Genomic DNA, 26,733 nt, shown 5'->3' with positions numbered 1-26,733 from the left:
CAGCTTGTCGCCACACCACGCGCTGTTTTGCCATGCCCATTGAAGTTGAAAGAGTCTGTGATTCAGCGGCAGGGGAAACCTGCATACAGGAACCCTTGCACATAATTCATGCTGCAGCAGATGGTGACGAACTGTAAAGCTAGACAACACAACACTTGTAGCGTTGCTCAAACATTGTGCTAACACTTGAGAGGATGCTGTATGATCCATCATAGCCATGCATATGAGGTGTCTGTCGTCCAGTGCCATTATGCGCCCCGTTGCCAGGATTTCACCTTGTTTGGTTCTCTTCTGTCCATTTCTTCCAACACGCATCACTGTTGTGGCATTAAGCTGCATTCAGTCTGCAAATGCTCAATACAAATGTCTGTCGTCTCGCATACTAACGATGCAGCATTATTCAAACTCTGTACTTATTGATGTGTCACTCTCTTCTTTTGTTGAGACATATTGACCACTAATTAAAATGTTCACAACAGACAGGAAAATAAACAGATTTCAACACAACTTTAAGTTTTTTATACATGAAACAAGCAGCTGGTTCTCATTCCACACATGCACAATTCATTTGTAATTCTAATCATTTGCATGTCTTACCTCACTTTACATTTCATATAAGTTTGGTTCAATTTGCATAATTCCTTCATGGTATTGCAGTTTTCACAAATGTTAGTGTTATGTTATAACTGTTGAAAGAAGTTTAAATAAGTAATTGGAAAAATACATTTTTAACTAATTGATGATGTGAAAAATAATTTTAGAAAATGGTAATCCCCAAAGATTGGTAAAAGTATAATTTGATCTCTGATGAAAAAATTTGTTTTCTTACTCAGGATGTGAAGTGTTTAATTCAGTTATGAATTAGGTTTTCTTTTGAACAATGGAACTGTTTGTTATATGTTATATTAGTCTTTTATTATGTATATGTACTGCTCAATAAAACTAAAGGATATTGATAGACATAGAACTATATGTTTACTTATTGAAAATGATTTAAAAACTGTTAAAAAAGCAAGCATTGTTTTCCATAAATTTCCATGTTTATCAATCTATAGATATTGAATTTATAAATATAAAATTTGAAAAGTCAATTTTATGAAAATTTTAAAGGTGATGAATATTATCACCTTTAATTAATTCTTTATTATGGTATATAATATAGTTTGATTTTCCATTAAACTAAATTAAAATTTGAAAATCAAATTAAATATAAAATAAATTAAATTAAATTATAAAAAATAATATAAATATTTATATTTTATATAAATATATTTATTATTTTTTATAAAATAAAATAAATATAATGTAAAAAAAATTAAATATAAAATTTGAAAAGTCAAATTTATTAAAATTTTAAAGGTAATAAAAAAATATATCCCTTGTTTTATAACAAATTTTTCTTTACTATGGTATATAATATAGTTTGATTTTCCATCAAACCATACTTTCTTTAATTCATAAAATTTACTTAACTGGTATCAAATCTTATGGAATAGCATGCCACAAATTTCGGCAAAAGCCTTATGTTAAGTTTCAAGATTTCATACATGTGTCTATGATCTTTTACAGAACCTTAATTAAAGATGTGCAGGTTAATGAAGCCATTTTTTATGATTTCACCTCAAAGCATGAAACTTCTTCTGTGAAAACAGGATCTTTTATGAACAAATTTGAGTATTCATTGCTCCCTTTATGTCAAAATAAGTCTGAAATTTATATTTACACTTCAGGCTGTATTTAGACTTGTCAGTAAACACTCTGATCCCATGCCTTTTGATGCCATTAAAAGTGATCATGACATATCTTAAACGGGCTCCTTTGGAAGATGGACGTAAACTGTTTGTTTTCTTGCTTAAAATCTAACCTTGTGAAAGCTTTATGCAGCAGTAGAATATCTGATTCATGTTCTTGTGGCATCATGAAGCCCTAAAATTAACCTTTTTTTTTTAAGTTGCTTCATGGTTTCTTTGAGCTGACAATACCAGATAAGGGTCTTCGAATGCATTTGTTGCTCTTGAGTGCCCCTGACCAAGCTGTCTCCTAAGTGATTTATTGCTTAAATCACTTAGGAGTGGTCGAATCACTTAAGAGCTTAAATCACTTTAGTGGTCTCAGATTGGCTGTACCTGAAGCAATTTTACGTAGTCCACGAATACTTTTCAATTTGTTGCAGTTGTGGTGCAAAGATTTCAAGTCTGATATAACTTTTTCAAAAATTTGAAGATACAGATTTTTATTAACTTTTATTTCTACTTATCAAAAAGTAAATGCACTCAGTTGCAAATTTGTGCAGTAATGTGAAGAGTCCTGCCCCTCCCCCAAGCACACAGTTGAAAGAGTAACTAAAGAATTGAGTTGAACAATGAGTGTTTAGAAGGCATTCTGAAGATAATTTCTAGGAATTTCTGTCTAAGGTTACAAACTTTATCGGAATTTGAATGCTATAAAATGTTAAGCTGTAGTAATAAATAAAGGAATTTTTAATTGTTTAGAAACATATGTATTTTTATTTATTTGTCAAAGAAAGTTGAATTAAGAGAAAAAAGACAAGGATATCACTATTAATTAACTATATTACTTGAAATAAATGTCAATCTGAAAATTAAATATTTACCTGTCAGTATATTTTAATTAATAAACATAAACAACAATGATATCTTGCATGTACCAAACTATAGATTTCTGATAGAAAATAATTATAAATTTGAATTTTTGTTTCTTTGCAGTATTATTATTGTATACATGTGTTTTGGTAAATATTTAGGGAAATTTAAAATTTATTTAAAATATTTTTTATTTTGTTATTGAACATTTTTTATTTTGTTTAAAAAATAAGTCTGATAAATACATTAACTGAAAACCTGACCTGTGAGCAATTTTTTTGTTCAGATTATCCTTTAATTTTGATGAGCATTTTATTAAGGATATAATATACTTAGTCATTAATTATGATTATACAGACGCTTTTTTTAAATTTTTTTGTTAGGTGGGTCCCACTGCTATTCAAGTAACTTCAGCTGAGAAAACAAAAGTTATTGGTCATTCGGTACTTCTAAATGATGTATATTATGCATCAGAAATTGAAGAAGTATGTACTTTAATTTTAAATGTTAAATGTAAACAGAAATTTATGTTTTAAACTTTAAATAAAACTGCAAAATCTTTAACATATAAAATTTTCTTGCATGTTGTGTTACGTAGTCAACTTCCAACTAACTGAGGATGAGTTAATCAAGTCCTTTCATAATCCCTTGAGTGGCATAATTGCCTCTATTGAGTCATGAGACTTTTTATCATTTGGTATATATTACCATATTATTTAAAATATTTTTTTCCTTATTTACTTTAATGATTTAAATATTATCTTAATAAAGGAAAATTTATAAAAACAGTGATTAGAATAATTAATTATACAAATTTAGCTAATAAATTATGTTTAAATAAAGTTTTTATAAGCAAATCTGGAAAGCCGTGTCAGAGGATTAAGGAGTATCAGTAACCTCTATACCGATAATGTTAAATTGGCCATTTTCGATATACCTTTTCTCAAAATCTGCTTTAGATACACCCTTGAAATTTTTTGTGTAATTAAAGTATACCTATCTGATTTTACTGAAATGAGCTTTTGAAACATTTTGAATTTTAGAGTAATTTACAGAATATTTTGTTAGGCATAGTAAAATTTAGCACTTTTACCACACAAAAAAATTAAAAACATTTTTTTCCCAAGTTTATCACAAAAAGCTCATTTCAGTAAATATTAGGAAACTTAATAAATAAGACATAAAAATTTTAGATACCTGTGAGCAGTAGTTCCTGAGAAAAGGTACATCGAGTATAAAAACAAATTACGTTTGAAGAAAAACACGTTTTTATGCAAAAATCCTCTTTAATCAAAGAAGTCGATGACAAATTAAAACTAGATTTTTTACAGTTCTAATTTTCATAAAGATTTAGAAAAGTGTAGAGAATTTGAAAATGCAAAAATCCGAAATCACAATTTTTTGAAGATTTTGGTGTCCCAACACTCCTTAAGGGAGAAAAAGTTTGCTTATTGTACAATGTTGAGGAAATTGTTTTTGCAAACCATAAAACAAATATCCTATAGAGCAAGGATGGGCAAACTTTTTCGGTCGCAGGCAAAAATCGAAAGAATAAAAAGTTTGGTCGGCCAAGATTAATTTTTCTAAAATTTTAAAAACAATATACAAGTATTACAATTTAAATATGTTAATGAGGTGAATGAAATTGCGATTTATTTTCTTAAAGTTTCTTATACAGTCAAAAGTCGTTAATTCGGACACCCATAATCCAGAATGATCTATAATCCGGACCTCAAAGCTACAAACTTTCTGCCCATGCGTCGCGTTGACGCATGCGTATAAGACCTTTACGGCTGCGAATATGCGTGTGCGCATGCGCATAATAAGTTTACGCATGCGAGTTTAATGTATAATGGACGGTATAAGCTAAGCTAAAATTATCTAATTCAGTTAATGTTGCAGAATGCGTTGTTCCTTAATCTTCGAATTAGATCTGGCTTATTATTTTTTGCAGACTGTTAGAGCAATTTTATAAAAGTAAGCTTGAACTTTTGATTATGTCAAATAGAATTTCCGATATATATTTACTAATATGTAAAGGATCTACAAAGCGAAAGTATGTTTCGAAGTCCATTAAACAAAAAGTGGAATTCCTGCAAAAAATGGATTTGAATAATTCATATCCTTTGCTTCTCTAACCATTCCAAAATCTGTTTATCAATTTCACGCTGCTCTGCGGTGGGGGGGGGGCAAAAACGCCGCGCCACGCAACGAATTGATCTGTAAGCACTATCCTTATCTTCAGGGCAGATATTTTTATTTTATTTGGCCTATAATTCCTTGCTAAATGTAGTATTTCATCTCGTTGTTTTCCATCTTTGATATGATTTAAATCAAATTAGTCAAATTAGTCGGTAATTGACAAATTAGTCAGTATTCTCGACACAGCAATTATAGGACTTTAACAGCGGAACTTTGTAACTGAAGAAGAAATTATGTCTGTTTATAGAATTAAAGAGAAAGTATTATCACATAAAATGAAGCAACTTAAACAACTTACATTGAAAGAAATGTTTAAGAAAGTAAACAAATAAATATTAAGCGTTTTTTTTTTTTTTTTTTTTTTTTTGTAAATTTTGATACCCTTAGATCATAATTGTTCTTTATTTCATAAATTACGATTTCGTATTTTTAATTTTATAATTTCTGCATGCCATCTTACCAGATTTAAACTGATGATCTATAATCCGGAAAAATCGATAATCCAGAATCGCTGAAGTCCCGCCGAGTCCGGATTAACGACTTTTGACTGTGTTGAGGTTCGAAGTGAGATGTACCGATTCTAATGAATGAGGCTAAATACTCATCTGTCAGTCTACTTCTGATATAATTCTTTCTAAGGTTCATAGGTGAAAACACTTGTTCATATATATATAATTTGAAACAAATGTAGCACATTTTCTTGGCGTGAGGTATTAAATTCGGGAAACTTACTTTTGATAATTATTTGTAAAACTCTAACTTTGACATATTTAGAAAGAGCTGCTTGTGATAATTATTAGATTGCAACTCAATTAATTCAAGCTGCAAATCTGATCTCACTGCTTCACAATTTACGTTGAAAGGCATGGTAAAAATATCCAATTCTGTTTGATAATCTTGAAATCTGCATTCGAACTAAAAATGCAGTTTATTCAAGCCATTTTCATAATTCTTAAGCTTCTCTTCATTTGCTGAGAGTATTGAATTTAACCTTGGGAAATGAGGCAAGTCATTCTTAGCTAGTTGCCCAGCAAACAGATTAAGTTTTGGTTTAAAACTTTGAGATAAGCCCGGATGTCGTCGATAAATTGATTTTTCCTTTGCATCTTGACATTGAAGTTGCTCATATGGCAAAGAAGATCTGTGAAAAATGCGAAGTCCAAAAGCCATTCCTTATCTTCTAACATTTTGCACTCCACATAACACCATTTCTCATGGAAGAATGACACAATGTCATCTTTCAGCTGCCAAACTCGCTCGAAAACACACCCTGCACCAAACCATTTAACTTTCGTGTAATGCAGTACGTCAGAGTATTCAGATTGCATGGACTGAAAAAAATCTTGAAATTGGCCGTGAGAAAGTCCACAATATCGAATAGTATTTATAAGTTTCACAACTGCCCTAGTTTCATATTCAATGCAGATTTACACAGAACATCTTGATGTATAACACAGTGTAGAAAAACAACTTTGTTTCCAGAGTAATTTTGATTAAGGAATCCCAGAAATCCAGATTTTTTTCCCTGTCATATTTGGTGCTCCATCAGTTGTAATATTACATATGTTTGTTATAGGCACGTTCAAAGTTAAAAGCCCTTCCTGAAATTCATGAAAAATATCACATCCCATTGTAATTCCCATTAAAGAACGCATGCACGCCAGTTCCTCAGTAATTTCAAAGTTCTCATCAACACCTCTTATAAATAATACTAATTGAGCAGTATCATTTATATCAGTCCTTTATCCATAGCTAGGGAGCAAAATTTAAACTGGTCAATCTTTGACTCTAATTGTGATGTCAAATTTTTATCGATGTCTTCGATTCTGGAAGTCACCGTTTTTCGAGATAAGCTTATAGTCTCAAAATTATTTTTCTTGTCTGGACATAAAACATCACATACTTGGAGCATGAACTCCCCATCACTGAGAGCTTTATTATTTTTAGCAATATTGTATGCTACAATGTAACTTACATGTGTAGCTGCTTCTTGGATACTGTTTACGTTCTTGAAAAAATTTTGTTGGCCTGATAATATTTTACAGACTTTCTGCATTTTGTTTTCATTTCAGACATTGCTTCGTAATTGCAATTCTTATGCTTAGATGGGAAATGACAGGAAATGTTATATTCTTTGAAGACTGCTACAGCTTCATTGCGGATGAAACACATTGGTTTATCTTTTACAATTTTAAAAAAATATTTCTTGGTCCATTCATCATTAAAAGCATGACACTCTCAATTACTTTACATTTTTAGTAGCCATTTTGGGATTGAAATATTTTCTGAATAATCCAAACAAATGCTATACTTTTAGTAATTTCAACACTATTCACAATGATGCTATATGTTTGCAAACTTTCCATACACAATCAATGATATTAGAACTTGTGCCAAAAGAAAAAGGCCGCTGGCTGGAGTTTAAAATGTGCAGTCTGCCACATGTGAGGTCTAATTCACCTATTTTGGATTCCCGTATGTCTGCTACTCGAGAAAGAGATAATGCTTGTTAATGCCAATCTACAGCTATAACAAAGAACTTCCGCTTTTAACACTTTACCGATTGAATGATGTCTGTGCTTGCTTTTTCCGTCGATTTACATTTTGTAGAACAAAAATAGAGAAAGTAAAATTATCATCAGTCTTTGGGGGGGGGGGAATATTTAGACAAAGTAGAGAAGGAGAGGGATATATAATATATAAATATATATTTCTTTTGATTTGCCTCAGACCGGCAAATAGTTTGACCATCCATACTATAGAGCAAATTGTATATATAAAATACAGAAAGGAAGAGCAGAATTCAAGGAATAACAGCAGTGATTGTAGATTATGTCTGTCACTGAATGAGTGTATAAAGTTGTCACTGACCTTTTTTTTTAATATGAGTTTGAACTCTTTAACATAGGTCAACTTCTCTTGCAAATACTGTTCTTTATTACCATTTATAACCTTTATTACCATATTTATATTTAGATTCTTCATTTCTAGTCATGTTTAATTTTCCCTATTTACTTTGTTGTTTTTGTGTTCTTTTTGTTTAGAATTTTAATCCAGATTTTAATTTAAGACTTAATTGATTGAAAATCCAATTAAATTGTTTATAATGAATGTTTCTCAGTTAATTGTAATATGGGCTAATTTTCTTTCTTGTGTTTTTTAATTCCCATCAGGTTAACTATTTTTTTTAATTAATGGTGGATTTTATTTCCAGTATTACTATGATTAGTTGGGCTTATTTATTATGTATTGGATTTAAGAAAGTAATGGAAATTCTTTAAGTTTAAAAAAACGACAAATATGAAAATATCTGTAGTAAATTTTGTTTACTTTTATCCTTAGTATATCGATATAGGATAGATTATTTTTGTTTCTACTTGATAATGGAGATCTTTTATTTAAGAATATTATTATTGTAATTTAAGAAGTAAAGGAGTAGAGCCATTTGTGGTACAAATTTTATATCAAATACTTTACAAAATTAAATTAGTAATAAATAGTAATAGTAGCAATTAAACTATTTTATCTTCTATATTGGGTATTGTTTAAAAGTTTTGAGAAGGAAATATAAGTTTGTCTAATTTGTCAATAGTGAGAAAGATCATATCAATAATTTATTTAGTAAGAAGAAACATGCCCCCCCCCTCAGTATTATTGTATTAACTTACTTGATTTTGCAAGTTGAAAGGCTGTGGCAGAGAAGTGTAAATTTGTAACTTATTTTAACTCCTATTTCTTTTCAGAGTGTAAAGGATATGATTTATTTTTGTCATCAGAATATCTTTAATATAACTTTAAGTAGTTTCAGTTATAGTGTGAAATCCATTATTTTTTCAGTTATAATTTTTCATGGTTTTCTATTTCAAATAGTGTATTTTAGCTTAAGCGAGTAATGGAAATTAATTTTCCTTTATTAAAAATATTAGTTCGAAAGCTATTAACTTTATCTATTTTTTCCATTTATTATTTTCATTTAAATATTAAAGGAAATTTGTGATTATATTTCACAGAATTAAAACATAGCTGTCTTATTTATGTGCGTTATAGTTCTATCATTAGATTGAATTTTTATACATTCACAAAGTCAATGATGTTCTCAAATGTGTTTACTAGTTATAATTTTCTAAACCAAACATTTTCTTTTACATCATTATACTTAATAAATTAAGCTATAGAGTTTTTTTGCCTTTACAAAATTGTGAATTCTTTTAAATATATTTACAAGTTATGATTTTCATCCTCCCTTAAATTTTAAGACTTTATAATCTGATTTAAGTATAGATTTAAATGACACCCCTCCCTTTCTCTAAAGTTCAACTTTTATAACAGTAAAGTGGACTTTTGTTCTTCCTAGGTTTGTCTTGTAGATGACAATCAATTTACATTAACTATTGCGAATGAAAGTGGCCCTTTGTCCTTTATCCACAATGATTGTGATAGCATTGTTCAAGCAATTATTCATATCCGAACTCGGTGGGAATTATCACAGCCTGTAAGTTTAATTTTTTTATTATTATTTTAATTTTAAAAAAATTGTTCTGAAAAATAATGTGCAGTAATATCTTGATTAACAGACTAAATTTTGAGAGAAGATGTATCCATTATTATGGAAATCTTGTAAAGTGGACATGTTTAAAAGAATTGCGTATATGAAGTAAAATTAAACCAAGAAAGTAGTGTTTTAGTATTTTAAATAAAATTGCCCCTTCTCAAAAAAATAATAACTAGAGAGAAAATTTAAAAAACAATCTCATTTTATTGCATGTATTTGCATATTTTCCTGTTCACCACAAAATTGGTGAAAGCCTCGCTAAACTTATTCCAGTCAGCAAGATGGACGTTTGAAGAAATTTTGTTTGGAAGGAGGGGGATGCCTTCTGGGAGGACTTTTTAAGGGAAAATGGCTCATATCTACATTACACGTGGGAAAAATTGTAAAAACTTCCATGCAGGCTGCCCATTCAATGAGATATAAACCCTAGACTGAACTGTCAATATTCAGCAACTTTACTATTTGGCTGCTGGTTCAGTCTGTTTGCAGAAGCAGATCACCGTTTAATAATTAAACAGTGATTGAACAATAGCTACAAATTACAGATATAGTATAAATAAATATATATATATATTTAAAAAAAACTTAAATAAACATGAGCTTAGACTTACGGCAGTCATTCTGGCAAAATTTTGGATGTAACAGATCTTCTTTATTCAGTTAGATAATCATAAGATAAAGTGACTAATCGAGGCTTATATGAGGTTACATGAAACCAATCTTATGAATGTATTTTGAGTCTTCAGGGCAAAATACTAAAATGGGCAAAATACTTATGAATGTATTTTGCCCATTATTAGCATTAAATTACTTTGTTTTATGATAGTTTTTGTTTGCTAAAATTGGCTGACAGAAAAATACAGAAGTACAAATAAATATTATCTCTTTTAGTGATCAAATGTAGCAGCCATTTCCCTTTTTGAAAGAGAATCATGTAAGGAAGACATGACAAAAAAAAAAAAAAAAAAAAAAAAAGTGAATTGTTGTGGCTTCAGAAATATTTAGCCCTTAGCACATTTTACATTTTTGTATATATGATTAAGTGTATTGGCAATAGATTGTTATAATTACCACCCGGAAAGTGGAGTTTCATTATGAATTTAAATGGTACTTGTGTTAATTTATAAAACTTAGAAAATAAAATTTTGTTACCCAAGTTATTAATAATTTCTAATTATACCACTAATTTCTACCATTTCTAATTATGCCGCTGAAGACTTAAATATTTGTGAACTGAGATCACAGTTGTCAAATAAACAAATTAATATTAATTGAAGGAATCACAGATTACATGGTCATATGCAAAAGAAACCTGCTAACTCTCTTCAGTTGAAAAATGGCTTGTGCTGTATGCAAATGCAAATTTTTTGTGTGTCAGCTTCATTAATATCTATCTTTAAGGTCTTTATAATATGATTAATATTTTATATATGACATTCATATTATCCTAGCTGTTTAATCATGATAAATTCATCTAATATTCAGCATGTCAAACATTCATAAACATTTTACTTTTTTATATTTATAAAAATATTTCAGTTCATTACTATGTTTAGTTTTCTTAAGAGTTTATATATTTGTATATGTATGTTCATTTTCTAAACTTTTAATTGCTGAAACATTTCATTGCTTTATATATTGAAAGGATTCTGTGACTGTCCACACAAAGATCAGGCCAAAGGATGTACCTGGTACGCTTCTAAATATGGCTTTGCTGAATCTTGGTAGTTCTGATCCAAATCTGAGGACTACTGCTTATAACCTACTATGTGCTCTTACTGGTACATTTGATCTTAAAATTGAAGGGCAGCTTTTAGAGACTGCAGGTTTGTTGGTTCCATTGGTTTATTAAAACAATGCAAATTTAAGCTATTTTATTCAATGTTTATTAGAATTAGTCTGTTATAAACTTCAGTATAGCAGATCAATAATTAATTATATTAATGGGATCGTTGTAAAATGGAACTTCATTCCCACACTATATATTTTTTAGCTGTAATCTTGTCCATTTAGTGAATTTGAAATTAGCGAAAATTTACCCAATAATCAACTATAGTACCACTTATTGCTTTATGACAGAACCGAACCACCAGTCAAATGGATAAGCCCATAAACTGGTAATTCAAACTTTCATAATTGAACTAATTGGCTGTGGTTATGTAAATATAAGTGATTATCCTTTGGAGAATCTTACGTGAGAACATTCTTCTAAAGGCAAGTAGTCATGCTTTGTCATATTTAAAATATCATAATGCTGAATTAAATCCAAAAACTAATTTTTTTTTTTTTCAAGGATACAGACAAGTTACTGATAATCTTTGAAGAAAATCTGAAATCTTCAGAGGACATATTCTTTTTTCATTTATTTCTCCTTGCATTGTAAAGGCTACAAATGATGGAATAAATTAGAAGTCTGCTATATCTTCATTGCATTGTATTAATGTTCTTTATTATAAAATTAACTGCATGATTACTCTTTTTGTAAAATTTAATTTATATTCTACAGGATTATGCATACCATCCAACAACACAATATTCATCAAACAGATCAGTGAGAAATTAGCACAGAATGCCTCTCACTTGACTCTGGAATTTTTGGAAGAATGTATTCAGGGGTTCCGTTCTTCAACCATAGAGCTAAAACATTTATGCTTAGAATATATGACACCATGGTTACCCAATTTGACACGGTAAGTAACTTGTTAAGATAGTAAATAATTTACTTCAATATTTTGATTATCATACCCATCAATTATGATTTTGTTTTATATAAGTTGATGTAAGTTATTTTGTTGTACTGTTCAAATAATTTAACTTATTTTAGTGATAAAGTCATTATTTTTTAATGGGAGACGTGATAACTGTTTTTGGTGAATTGCTTAAGTAGAATTATTGCACATATGTGAGGAAAATTATTTGAGAAGGCTAGCCCATTTTGCTAAAATTTAAAAGTGGGTTAAAATATATCACTTAGTTGTCTGTATATTACAGATAAATGTATCTTTTCTCTAAAGTACTCTAACATTGCTCAAAACTAAGAGAGATTACTGTAATAATATGTAAAAAATATATGATATGCTTTTTTAATATCCATGCAGTTTTAATATGCATTCGTTTATCAATCAGTATGTTATAAATTAAAAATTTACAATAAACTGATTGAGGATTTTGGAAGTGCTAGAATTTAATGAATTATTCACATGATGTAAAGTGCAAAAGGCTCTGAAAGGTTTCAGCTTTTAAATATCACCTAAAAGAGTTTGCTAAGGTTTTATACACTATTGCTGAGCTCGCAGTCTACCAATCAGCTGTTACACTGACTCCTACTAACTTTTTTTAAAAAATCTTTTTAGCTTTATTAGTATCGTTTTCTTCACACTTACATCAACACTTCAACAACAAAATCACAGAACTTTTAAAAGCTCCATAACAGCATATGTATAGAATTCCTAATGCAATATCAAGTTGTGCCATGCATCCCCTCCGTAGTCTTTTTTCAGTTCATCATATCAGTACTCAGTTTTCTTAATAAGATGGCTAACAATAAATAAATGAATAAATAATACAAAAATAAAACTTTTTTTTTTTTTGTGTGTGTGTGTGTGTGTGTGTGTGTGTATCTCTTTTTATTATTAACTTTTTTATACTATTAAATATCACATTCTTAGCACTTATGCCACATAAAATTTAATTCAACAGCAGTATCACAAAACATTTAAAAACAGCATATCTTTAGAATTTCCGTTAGAACGTTAGAGGTTGGCATACGTATTTTTATATTCTCTATAATATTTCTTTAAAAAATAGCCTCTCGTGACCAGCCACCTGAAATAGTTATCATAAAAAAGAAAAAATTTGTAACGATTTTAATGAGTTCATCTAGTGTAATTTCATAAAAATGTTGAGTATTTCTAATTAGACGTCTCATGATTGTAATACATGTGTATTTAAATCAATCACATTAAAAAGTATGGGGGGGGGGGAATTCTTCTTAAGAACTGTGTTTCTTGCTTTTAAATTATTTCGTTTATTAATCAGTAACATTCCAGATTAAATTTAAAATTATCTTAGGCCTTTACTGAATGGCAACACATTAGCATGTAGAAGGTAAAGTATTTTATTTCTGGCCATAGCAACACATTGCTTTCATAAAGCAGAGTTTATTAATTAAAACTGAAAGATCTCACATCTTTTTTACTAACAACAGTCTCGTATGCTGGAGTTAAAATTGCTTTATTTTGAAGTGGCACTGCTCGCTTTCAAAGTGTTGAGTTTGTTAATTAAAATTCATTAAAGTTTTACAAAATATGAAGTAAATAATAAAACAAACTCAAGATTCAGATTTCTAGGTGCACAGGGAAAATGTGTCATGGGGGAGGACTACATTATTCAAAATTTGATTGCTGTAAGTACTGTCATTTTTTTACAGTGCGAGGAATATGCATATATTCATGCAAATTCTTCATTATTTAATTTCTTTAAAAATAATATGGGGCACTAATATTTTATGGCAACAGTTTGAAAAGTGATACACCATTTATAGTGAACCAATGCATACTCTCATTTCAAGACTAATAGCCCCCGTCTGGATTAATAATAGTATAGTTGTATTGACTAATGTGTCAAATTTTTAATAGTTACTTGCAAATAGTTTACTACTGATGCATTGTTAAGATACAGTTTATCTAAAATGAGTGTGAGTAGTGTACAGTAGAACTCCAATTATCCGAATCAATTAGGACCGGACCCCATTTGGTTAATAGGATTTTTTTCCGAAGAAAAGGTCTACATACATTTTAATTAATTACTGTATGTTGAAAGTTGGAGGGGGGAAGAGAAGTTGCATGTGGTCACATTCGGACTGATGCTCTATCCACTTCAACGCAGTTTCAAGGCTGGCGAAGTTAGTGGCACTAGTTAATGGTCCCGTGTCTGCTTCAACTTCGACATTAAGGTCATCTTCTTTCTCGAAACTTTCTTCTCTCACACTTTCAATAAATTCATCATCATTTAGAATTTGAAACCCACAGACTGACGAATCACATACCATTCATTCTGCTGTATTCTCAATGCTAACTTTCTGAACATTCAGGAATTTTCAAAGGAATGTTTCTTAATTCCTCAAGTGGCACGTCATCCTCATCTTTTTCTGTCTCTTTCCTCTCTCTTCTTAAAGTCTGAAAGTGATTCGGATAGTCAGAGTTTGGATAATTGGAGTTGTACTGTATGTTATTTCCTCATATGTGAAATGCTAAATAATCATATTAATTTATTTTGTTTTATTGATGCTGCTGATGATGCTAAATGAAAGCAGTTATTCATATACTCATATTTAGATTTTTTGTTAGGTTTTGTAAGCACAATGATGACAGTAAACGTCAGCGGGTAGCTACTATTTTGGATAAATTAATAACTCTTACAATAGAAGAAGTTGAGGTATGATTTCATGGATGAGATCCATATTGTGTACACAATTATGTTTTTATATGAAAAATTTCGGTATTAAATTTTTTTAATTGTGTTTTCTACTTTCCTATTATTTACGATTGGTTGTTTTTAGATGTATCCTTCTATACAAGCAAAGATTTGGGGTAATATCGGACAGGTATCTGATCTTTTGGATACTGTTCTTGATAGTTTTATAAAAGTAAGTATTATGTGATGTTTCTTAATATTGAGAGGCATGCATTTCCTTTTTTATTTCATCTTTCTCTCTATATATAGAGAGAATCTCTTTCACAAAATGAAGAGAAAGGTATGTACTGATATACCTTTCTCTTCATTTTGTGAAAAGATGAAAAATACTGTCTTGATCAAAATTAAAGATTTTTATTTTCATTAGCTGAAAGAATGCTCAATCAGAGCAATCTCTTTTAAAATAAACATTACTTGGAACAGTGAGTATGTGACATATGGCTTTTTCAGCCCTATTTAATTTATGAAAGTAATTTCTAAATGGCATTGTTTGTGAAATATTAAATGGCTTTACTAAACACCTCATACCATATATAAAAAAGTAGATTAGAGTAGGTATTCAAATATAGCAAAACACCTGAGCACTATCTGCCTAAGGGGGATGCCTTCAGGAAGGATTTTCTAAGGGAATCTGGCTCATAGTTACATTACTTAGGGAGAAAACAGCAAAAATCAATCATATAATCAACCTGTTCTCCTGGGTTTGAACCCAAATCAAATTACTGTCGTCGGTCTTAACCACTTGGCCACTGGTGTGGCTATAGAAAGGAGGTGGATGACTAAGATACAGTACCAAAGTAATTGTGGCTGTGATCAGTATATAAGAGGTCTGGAGCTTTTGCATGCATTGAACTGTGAAGTGTGAAAAAAATAGTAAAAAAGACAAATGATTCTATTTAGAAATGAAGAACATCTCATGACACTGTATCCATAGGAGATATCCTTTAAGAATTAAAACAATTTGAAATATGAAAGGGAAAACATAAACTCTTTGAAAGAGTTACATTCAGAGAAACAAAAATAGGTAGAATTTCTGTTAAAAAAGTCTAATTGAAGTTAGAAAACATCCTTAACAATACTAATACTGGGGAATCCCAAAACCAAGCAGAAAACAATCTGCAGCAGAAGTCCTAGTCTCAGCATGATAGATAAGGTGTTCAACATCTGAATCATGAGCTTTATCATTAGCATTTTAGAAGCTCTTTGTTATTGAAATTGTCAGCTTTAAAACTTTCATCCCTCAACATGGGATTTCATTATTGATTCCAGTGAAGAATGTCATCACCTATCATTATCTCCAGTCATAACATAGCTCAGCTGTGGCAAGTTAGAAGTATCAAAGCATATGCAACATATTTTAGTGACTTTTTTCCATAAGCATCTAAGTAAAAAATATTCATTTAATTTCTGATAATTGGAATTATTTCTTCTTATATCGTGTTTTGTGAATTTTTCAGATTATAAATATAAATACACAGTTGACCACCTAAAAATGCAGCTTTGAATAGCTCACATATATACATATATATTTTTAATTCTGATGGAGATTGATGGAAAAATAGGAATGTATTGACTTATTCTATTCCCCGTTGATAGCTATATATCATAATAAAATAAGACCAGACACATTACCCAGTTTCAATACATTTATTTTCCATAGTGACTCTCTGGCGCTAGGTTTCACCGTACAGTGTAACATATGAATCGCAACTTCCAATGTACCACAAAAATCAAGTTTTTTCACTGAACACATTTCAGTGCCAATTCCAGCAGCGCATGCGCCATTAGCCAAAATTCCACTCTGGCGCCAAGCATTCCTCAGCTAATACAAAACACTCCCGGTGTTGAAATTAACAATTTCAAACTATTATTTCAATAAATGTAAATATAAAGGCACTACAATAAATTACTTCACAATAACAGATCACAATATTGAAAAATATACATTCAAATTATTACAACAAATACTAGTTTATAATAGAAATAAACCATCATTCTACAGGAAGTATACGTATATCTCGAACATTCCGTTTCAGCAACTGCTAATTAGGCAATCTTACAGTTACTACTCTTATTTTCTTATCCCTACCATGAAAAACCTCAGCTATTCTCCCCACTAACCATTTGGTTGAAGGCAAATTTTCATCTTTTATTAATACAAGAGTTCCCACCTGAACGTCATCCTTTAAAAATTTCCACTTGTGACATTCTTGTAAATTATTAAGATAATCACGTTTCCATAATTTCTAAATTTTTTGTGTATACTTAGTGATTCTTTGCCATTTAGAAAGTCTGTTTTCATTTATGTTGGATAAATCTGGATCAGCTAGAGTTGTGATAGGTCTACCAACCAAAAAGTGACCTGGGGTCAAAGTATCAAAATTATTGTCATCAGCTGAAATTGGAGTAAGAGGTGTTGAGTTCAATACTCCTTCAATTTCAGTTAAAACAGTTAAAAATTCTTCTAAAGTTAAACACTGATTACCAATAACTCTCTTCAAATGACTCTTAAATGATTTAATTCCGGCCTCCCAAATTCCGACAAAATTTGGCGACTTTGGAGGAATAAATTTCCACTCTATACCTTCAGTGGTATAAAAACTCACTAAATTTTCATCTGGACACTCAACCAATTTTTGCATTTTTTTTTTAGTTCTACACTAATACCAATAAAGGTTTTAGAATTATCACTCATTATTCCAGTACATTTTCCCCTTCTAGAGAAAAAATGTTTTAAGCTCGAAATAAAACATTGGCTAGTTTGGTCTGTCACAAAGTCTTAAGTGTATGGCTTTTGTACTCATACATACATATACTACGACATAAATTTTGTTCAAAACTCCCTTACGTTGATTCTTAAACTTTATTGCAAATGGGTCGCAGAAATCTACACCAGTTATGTTAAATGGGTATGATGTTGTGACACTCTCTTTGGGCAACTTGGCCATTATTTGTTGAACTGTGATGGGTTTGTTATTAAAACATGTCACACATCTGTAGATGATCTTTCTACAATTATTTCTGCCATTGAGTGGCCAGAACCTTTGTCTTACCTGATGTAACAGTGATTGTGATCCTAAATGAAAGTACTTCAAATGAAAATGCTTTAAATAATAGTAGTTAAACGATGTTTACTAGGTAAAACTATAGGGTGTTTACTATTAGTGGGTAGGTCTGAATAGGACAATTGTCCGCCCACTGTAATTAGCCCCATGTTATCAAGAAATACATTGAGCGATGCTAATTTACTTTTGAGGTTTACACACTTACCTCTTTTTAATTGATTTATTTTGTCTTTAAACTCACTTTTTTGGGCCTCTAATAAAATATACACCTCAGCTTCCTTTATCTCTTCTAAAGTAAGTACTCTGTACCTCCTTTCCTGAGGGTTCTTAAGATTATGGATAAACCTAAAAATGAAACTTACAATACGAATAAGTTTAGTATAATTAGAAGACAAATTAAGAATATCATTAAAGAGGTTTGGTTCATTACATGCAATTAAAACTAAGTTAGAATCGTTATGCAGTTCATTGTCCTTTTTAAGTTCATTTGGACACACTTCTTCAACTACCTCGATTGATAAGTCCTGATGAGGAATCTGTGAGCATGTTAGAAAGTCACAGCATGACCACCATTTGGAACGGTTCACAAGAAAGTCAATTTGAAACCACGCATCATAACATCTGCTGGGTTCTCTTTTGTTGAGCAATAGAACCACTCCGTCGGCTGTGTTAACTTCCTAATCTTGTTAACTGTGTTGGCGATGAAAGATTTCCATTTGGTACTGGTACCTTTAATCCAGCATAGCACTATTTTGGCATCAGTCCAATAAAATATTCTCGAGGATTTCTTTTGATCGAGCAATTTTTTCACTCCAGAACCTAAACGCGCTGTTAGTAATGCACCAAGTAATTCAAGACGATTTAACGTAATTCTTTTCACAGGTGCAACACGACATTTTGATGCGACGAAACTCGCAGAAATTTCTTCTTGTTTACGCAGTTTTACGTAGACAACAGTGCCGTACGCCCTCTGATAGCATCTGAAAAGCAATGGATCTCTATGGAATCGGCTTCGGGTTTCAAAATGAATCTTGGAACTGCAATTTTACTTAGATGATGACACTCACAGCACCACTTTGCCCACTCTTGACAGATATCTGTAGGTAGTTCATCATCCCATGTAAATTTTCGAACCCAAAGTTCTTGTAGCAAGAATTTAAATCTAACAGTAAATGGAGTTATTAACCCAAAGGGATCAAAAATCTTCCCTGCAGTTTTCAAGATGAACCGTTTCGTATTACGCCTATTCTTAAGGAATTCATCAAACTGTTTGTGTCTATACTCAGACTGCCTTCATTAGTATCCCAAAATATTCCCAAGATCTTAAGTGTCTCATTTGAGTCATTGATTTTGTGGATGGATCTTGAACTCTTCTTTTTCCCATTTTCTCATCAGCTGAGGATCATTGGATACCCATTTACGTAAGTTCATATTTGCTGCACTCATAATTTGTTTAGCTTTACGCGATAAGCTTAGAGCCTCGTCTATACTGTCCTATGCAGTAATAAAATCATCAACATAAACACAAGAATTCAATATTTCAAATACATCTAGCTGCTCATCTCGATATTATCTAATGTGTTCTTTAATTGTTGCAGCCAACAAAAACGGACTTGACTTAAACCAAAAATTTACGCGCTTGAATCTATATGTCGTTAGTTTTAGATCATTTAATTGTGTGTTTTCCACAAACAGGAATTGCACTGCGTGTTGATCCTTTTCTGCCAAAGCAATCTGCAAAAATGCTTTTTCTGCATCCGCTGAAATTGCAACTTTAATCGAAAATTAATTAGCAGGTGGAACATATTAGGATTTAAATTTGTCCCGGTCCATAGACAATCGTTCAGTGATAGCTGCCCAAACTCATGTGAACTGCCATCAAACACTATTCTAGTCTTCTTTGAAGCACTGGTTTCTCTAAATACTGGTTTTTTGTGGTAGGTAAAACACTGGTTTACCGATAGGTATATTTCCATCTGACACTCTTTCAATGATACCTTGCTTGAGATAATCATCTAATATTTCACTATATGTAGAAAACAGTGTTTTGTCATAATTCATTTGCTTTGCAAAAGTTTTTTATCTAATTTCCGCTACTCGGTAATTATCAGCTAATTCCCTCCAGTCCCTTTTCCAAGGTAAAGTAACCTCGTAGCGACCAGCTTTAAAACAAACTGTCTTATTAAATATTTCCAATGCTTTGTCTTCCTCATGACAATAAGGATCATCTTTAATTCCTAATGATTCTAGTTCGAAAAACATTTTCAATTCACTCTCTGAATTATCATTTATTAACCCACAATATGGTAAATTATTTCTCCATGAATCATTTACATTTCCACTAACTATATATCCAAACACACTATTTTGTAATATCAAGCCTGTGTTAGGAACATGGATTTTACCAGCTCATAACATATCATAAACAACTTGTGCACCGAGCAACACGTTTACTTTGTCTGGTATATAAAATTCCGAATCTGCTAATTTCACCTTCTCAGGAATCGCAAGGTTACTAACATAGGTAAACTTTTCGAGAGTTAAACCTGCTATTTTTGGAATTACCAAAACCTCTTGTTTCCTTTTATACGTTTGTTCCTGATTACAGATAAGGGCAACTGCTTTTCTTTTTATCGTAGTTGAAATACCTGATATACTTCAAACCAAAATATTTGTCTTTTCCCTTTTTAAATTAAGTATGTCTACTAATTCAGTGGTACAAAAACAAGAAACACTTCCACTATCACATAACGCTTTCACCTTGATTAAAGTTCCATAATTAGTCTCAATGAATACAAAGGCAGTAGATAAAATCACGTTTTTCCCACTGTTAGTACCCGTAGTGGCTGTAAATGTTTCGCTTTGAGTTTTAGCTTGAAATGCAGGTGCGTGTACGTTAAACGCATTGCTCTTTTGATCACCCAACTCCTGATCTGAAGTGTCTGCTCTTTCTACTGTGGTGCCAATGGAATTATTTTCGTTTTGATAACACAAGCTATGTTTTTTCTTACACTTCTTGCACAAGTAATTAGAACGGCAATTTCTCACACTGTGCAAATTAAAACAACAAAAACATAAATTATGTTTTTTCACAAATTCTACCCTTTCTTTTACACTTAATTTCTGAAATTTAGGACAATTAAAAAGCTTGTGGTTGCTCAAATTACATAACCTACACGAATTCTGCATATGTTTTTCATTCTCATTAGAAACAACAGCGGTAACTGTATGTCTAACTTTTTTTGTGTTAGTCACACTATTTGAAGTGTTGAGAGTTCTTGCATGATCTTTAAGAAATTCTATAAGATCTGTTAAATTAGGCAAATTCTTTTTCTCTAATTTTCTTTCCCATCATATTTTGGGGTTAAGATCTAATTTTTGCCCTAAAATGTATGCAAATACATTGGAAGAAAAACCGTTAACACTCTGATTTAAAACTTCTAATGATCTCACGCATTCATTTGTAATGTCAATTAAGTTTAATATTGCTGACGCAGACTCATTTTGCATAGGATGCATATTCATAAATCGTCTCAGATGAGCATACACTTGTTCACAGTGTTTAGAAAACCTTTCTTCTAATAATGAAAAGGCTAATTTATAATTCGAGTCAACTATGGATATTGACTGCACAATACGATAAGCATCTCCTCTTAGCACAGATTTTAAGTACTGTAATTTGACTGCATCTGTTAAATTAGGATTTGAATCAACACTGACTAAAAAGATATCTTTAAATGAAAGCCACTCATGTAAGTTACCTGAAAATGTTGGCAAATTAATTTTGGGTAATTTAACATTGTTCTCAGTATTTGTGCAAACCGAAGGCTCCAATTTAATTTCTTTAGAAAGTTTAGCTAATTTACGATTTAAGACTTCTACATCTAAGAGAATATCGTCAATCTCTTCTTTCTCTTTTACATAAGCATCAATACTTTCTTCCGTTCATAACCCGAACAAAGATTCGAAATTAGAATTTATCTCTGTCTCAAACACTTTAAATTTATCCTTTAGTACTTCCAAGTCACTTCCTTGGACATTTTTGTCCACAATTTTTTGTTTTAACTTTGTTAACTGTGTTTTCAATGTATGTTTTTTCGCTAATACCTCCTTTAGTGACATTTTAATTAGCAGAAGTCAATAAACAAATAAAGAGCTTCAAAAAGGAGGAGGGTACTTACCCTTTTGTTTCTACAGAACTTCAATCTTGAAGTATCCTATGTAATTCTTCATTTCACAAAATCGAAAGTAAACTCACAGTGTCATAAATTTCATTAGCTGTTCCGGCTCTGATCGGCCACAAAACCTGAAAATGACTTATTCTATTTTCCGTCGATAGCTATATATCATAATAAAATAAGACCACACACATTACACAGTTTCAATACATTTATTTTCCATAGCTACTCGCTGGCGCTAGGTTTCACCTTACAGCATAACATATTAATCACAACTTCCAATGTACTAAAAAATCAAGTTTTTTCACAGAATACATTTCAGTGCCGATTCCGACGGCGCATGGGCCATTAGCCAAAATTCCGCTCTGGCGCCAAGCATTCCTCAGCTAATACAAAACAGGGAAGATAGAACAGAATTACATAAAAATAATTGGTTAATTTAAATAAAGCCTTTAAAGGAAGCAGTTATTTCATGAAAATTGTGAAATAGATGTAGATATTAGCATATGTGAGGGTGACGTCTTATCATCAAACAGAGATCACACTCACGATTCAAAGTATCAGGTTTTTTATTCTTGGTTCATAGAAGAAAAGATAAACGGAATGATTATGTACAAATGGATTAAATATGTTTAGGAGAGTAATCAACACTGGTTCCAGTATGGAGATGTAAAAGTCACACCTACGTGCGGTCACTTTAGATAAGTTCCAAGGCTGATCGCCTACGCACGACCAGTAAGCGTCTAGTTGTAGCTCCTTCGCTAGCATTCTGTTAGACCGCTTCTGTCGGACTTCTCGAACCAAGAGAAGATGTGTTTACCTGGAGAGTTCCTACAGAGTAGAGATAGATAGCGACATCTGGCGCTTCGTTGAGGCACGATTCCCACATGCTCGGCCATCGACAGGCGAGGACCTCCGAACACTGGAATACATCTGTAAAACACACAAAAAAAAAAGAAAAAGAAAAAAAAAAGAAGCATTTGAAAAATAGTTTGCAAAATGATCTCAAGTTGCGATGTCATCAGACCAAAGCTTCGTGTGGTCTGCCGAAGTGGAAGAGTCTTCAAGTCCTTCATGAGATCCTACTTTGGCTACATCGTATCGATCATGTGGCTTAATCTTGATCACTTTATAAGGTCCGAAGAATTTAGGTCTGAGCTTGAGACTACCTTCTGACTGGGTTCTTTTAATGGCTACTAGGTCGTTGACTTTGTAGAGTGGAGCGGTTCTACGACGTCGATTGTATTGTCGTCGGTTCTCCTCCTGCAGTTTTAAGATATTCGCTTTAGCCTCCTCACGAATAGACTCTTTCTCCTGGATGGTGGAGTTCAGGAATTCTTCATCGAGAATTTCTTTCATTCTTTGGTCTGCCTTATTTCTCATTTTCACGCCTGTCATCAGCTCGAAAGGAGTGAATTTCGCTGATCTACTGACGGTGCTGTTGATGATTCTTTGGACGTCAGGCACAAATTTGAACCATTTGGCAGGATCATCTACTGACAGTTTTGCAAGCACTGGGATAAGGGTTCCATAAATTCTTTCGATCTGGCCATTGGCTCTTGGAACGCCTGTTGTGATTTGTATGTGCTGAATTCCTTCATTTTTACAGTATTCCTCAAAGTCCTTTGAAGTGAAAGCAGATCCCTTTTCAGATAATTCTTGAAGGATTTCCGAAGACAGCTTGATGGATTTTTAGTTTCTGTACAGCTTCTGCCGTTGATGTTGTCTTAACTGAGTAAAACCAGACAAATTTTGTAAAACCATCTATCACTGTAAATATATGTCAGTATCTCTTATCTGTAGATGTAAGGGGTCCTACAAAATCTATGTGATATGTGCTTAATGGAATATTGTCCTTTGGGATTGGGTTCAATAGACCTTCTGCTTTGCCTCACTTTTTATTACAGAGGATGCACTCGACACTCATTATAACGCGCTCTATTTTCTTTGTAGCATTCGAAATATGAAAATCTCTTATCAACAGATCTTCTGTCTTTTGTACAGCAAAGTGTCCTTTGTTATGTATGCCACGGATCTCGAATTCCATCGCTTCCGGTACGACGATGAGTTCTCAACCTCTCTCCTGCAGATACAACACATTATCTTTTAGCAGATAGTCATCTCTAAGTGCTTTCTCGACCAGAGTTTTCAATAATTGAAGACGCTCATCAGCCTGTTGCGCTGTGCGATCTTGGTAGTGATTTCACTTTGCGAACGAGTGACCATGCACACAGCATGCCCACTTAATGCGTTGACATGTCTCATCTGTTGATTGAGTCTGTGGATAACTTCATATTTGAACTCTTCGAGTAGCAGTGCCCATCTAGCTATCTTTGGTGTCAGATCTTTTTTCTGCATTGTCTTCTGAAATGTATCGCAGTCTGTGACTATTTTGATTTTTGTGCCTATGAGATAACTTCAAAATTTTTTCAGGGCTTCTTGTTGAGGTGATGTTTTCTTGCTCATGTAATGGATTGGATGCAGCTGTCCATCATCTGAGCGTTGAAGCAAAACTGCACCGAGACCGTGACTACTAGCATCCCTGTGTAATTCCAAAGGTTTTCCCTGCTGAAAGATGTTAAGTACAGGACTTTTGCTCAAAAGTCCTTTAAGGTGGTCAAATGCCTGCTTCTGTCTTGGCCCAAATTCAAATTCTACACCATTGCGAAGCATATCACTCAATGTTTTGGCTATTTTCGAATAGCCAGGTACAAATTTTCTAAAATAGCCTGCGAGACCTAGGAAGCTTTGCAATTGCTTAACGTTCTTAGGTTGAGGAAAATTTTTAACTGTGAGGGTCTTATTTGGAGATGGATGAATTGTACCTTCTTCGATTAAATAACCGAGAAATTCAATTTTTCTTTTAAGAATTGCCATTTTTTAAAATTAATTTCTAGTCCATATTCTGAAGGTACTTTTAAAACTCGTTAAGTCTTTCTAATCCCTCTTTTTCATCACGGGAAGGTATGATAAAATCATCCATGTAAATTACAACTGTATTATCCCTTATTAATTCCTGGAATACATTATAGATAAATCTTAAAAATACACTAAAACTTGTGATCAAACCAAACGGTGCTCTTAAAAGTTCAAATAAACCTGCATGACAAATGAATGCTAAATATTTGGTACATCTTTCATCGACTGGAACATGGAAAAAACCATTTTTCAAATCCAAAGTTGAAAAAACTTTCGCTTTCCCCAAATGATCAAGTACTTCCTCTACCTGGGCCATAGGAAAAGAATCTTTCTCTACTTTTTTATTTAACTGTCTGAAGTCTATGCATAATCTATGTGTTTTATCACGTTTCTTACATAACAGAATTGGAGATGCGTATTCCGAACAAGATGGTTTAATTATCCCCTTTTGCAATCACTCGTCTATCTGTTTATCAACAATTTTTTGCTCAGCAAACTGTAATCTCCGAGACCATTGCGATACTGGAATATCATCTTTTAACACAATATTCATTTTTAAATTTGTATCTTTAGTTTTATTTGGTTTATAATTATGAATCAATAATGATAAATCCTTACAAATGTTCACATCAGTAACATGCAAGAAATCCACATCACATTCGTCAATCACATTTGCAAAATTTAATAAAAAACTTGTAATGATGATTCACTTTTAAAATCATTTTCGGTATCAGGATTAGATGTTTCGTTTTTTTCTTCCCAACTTACTTCTAGAAGTTAAGAATAAATGTTTGGTGTTAAAATTAAAGGAACAGATAATTTATTTACGGCTGCAACAATGATTTCTAACCTTGGTGAATTGCTATTTAAAGGTAATCCTACTCTAGCGATATCTGCCTCTTTTTTTCGTCAAAACATGAGCTAAGTATTATTTTACCGTCCAGCAGTGTCTTTATTTGAATGAATGAAGAATTTATGACCAGAACTTGAGCGCCTGAATCGTTAAGTGCTTTTATTTTTTTATTTTCTGCGAAAATATCAGCATATTGCAACTCGTGAATAAATCTGACGTTATTAACACTTGTTTTGTTTTTCTTTCTGTTTCCTTATGCGATTCGCTTTGTTTACATTTTGCGCAATCCCTAGTGAAATGAAAATTTTCACCCTTTTCCCCGCAGACGTAACATGATCTCTCTGGCGTCGACGAAATGACATCCGGTTTGTTTTTAGGTTTGCTACGACGGAATGAGTCATTCTTAATACTTTGGTTTTGAACACTTGGTACTTTCGATTCATTAGACTGAACTTAAGGGTTATGTATTTCAGACAATGATTTTCCTCGGGATGAAAAATATAAATCTCATTCTCGTCCTAACTGTGTTGGATTAAACCATGTTCTGCCCTAGCGAACACCTATGTATTCTTTTGTTTTGAAATCCAAAGTTTCATACAATTTATCTGCAACAATTAAATGACTTTTTAAAATCCTTTTGTGTCTCCCTAACCTGACAGTAGTATTCAAATGCTGCGGTCAATCATGATGCAAATTGAACATGTGACTCGTTTGCTGCACATTGAGCATGTTTAAAGGTGTTCAGAATCTCTCTTGGTGTCGGCTGAAATTCAGCTAAAAACAACTCTTTTAGTTTTTCGTAATTCGACAATTCTTCTTCAGTTGCATATGTTAAAACATTATTCGCTTTAACCCCTAGCAAATTAATTAGTATCTCAGCTTGTAA

At 31.9% G+C, this 26,733-nt stretch overlaps 1 protein-coding gene across 3 annotated transcripts in view; it reads left to right on the top strand.

Moving 5' to 3' along the window:
- The window catches only part of Nf1 (neurofibromin 1), a 400,961-nt gene that overhangs the window by 263,108 nt on the left and 111,120 nt on the right, over positions 1-26,733 (top strand). For all 3 annotated transcript variants that reach the window (XM_085820392.1, XM_085820391.1, XM_085820393.1), the window contains exons 36-41: positions 2,987-3,088; positions 9,160-9,297; positions 11,003-11,183; positions 11,864-12,047; positions 14,706-14,793; positions 14,918-15,004. In XM_085820392.1, the coding sequence (XP_085676518.1) occupies positions 2,987-3,088; positions 9,160-9,297; positions 11,003-11,183; positions 11,864-12,047; positions 14,706-14,793; positions 14,918-15,004 (780 nt within the window). The remainder of the gene's footprint in view (positions 1-2,986; positions 3,089-9,159; positions 9,298-11,002; positions 11,184-11,863; positions 12,048-14,705; positions 14,794-14,917; positions 15,005-26,733) is intronic.

The sequence above is a fragment of the Stegodyphus dumicola genome, chromosome 7 (assembly GCF_044657685.1).
Source record: "Stegodyphus dumicola isolate Sdum_Otavi_A_Nest chromosome 7, ASM4465768v1".
NCBI lineage: Eukaryota > Metazoa > Arthropoda > Arachnida > Araneae > Eresidae > Stegodyphus > Stegodyphus dumicola.
This window is presented reverse-complemented; position numbering and strand designations above follow the sequence as displayed.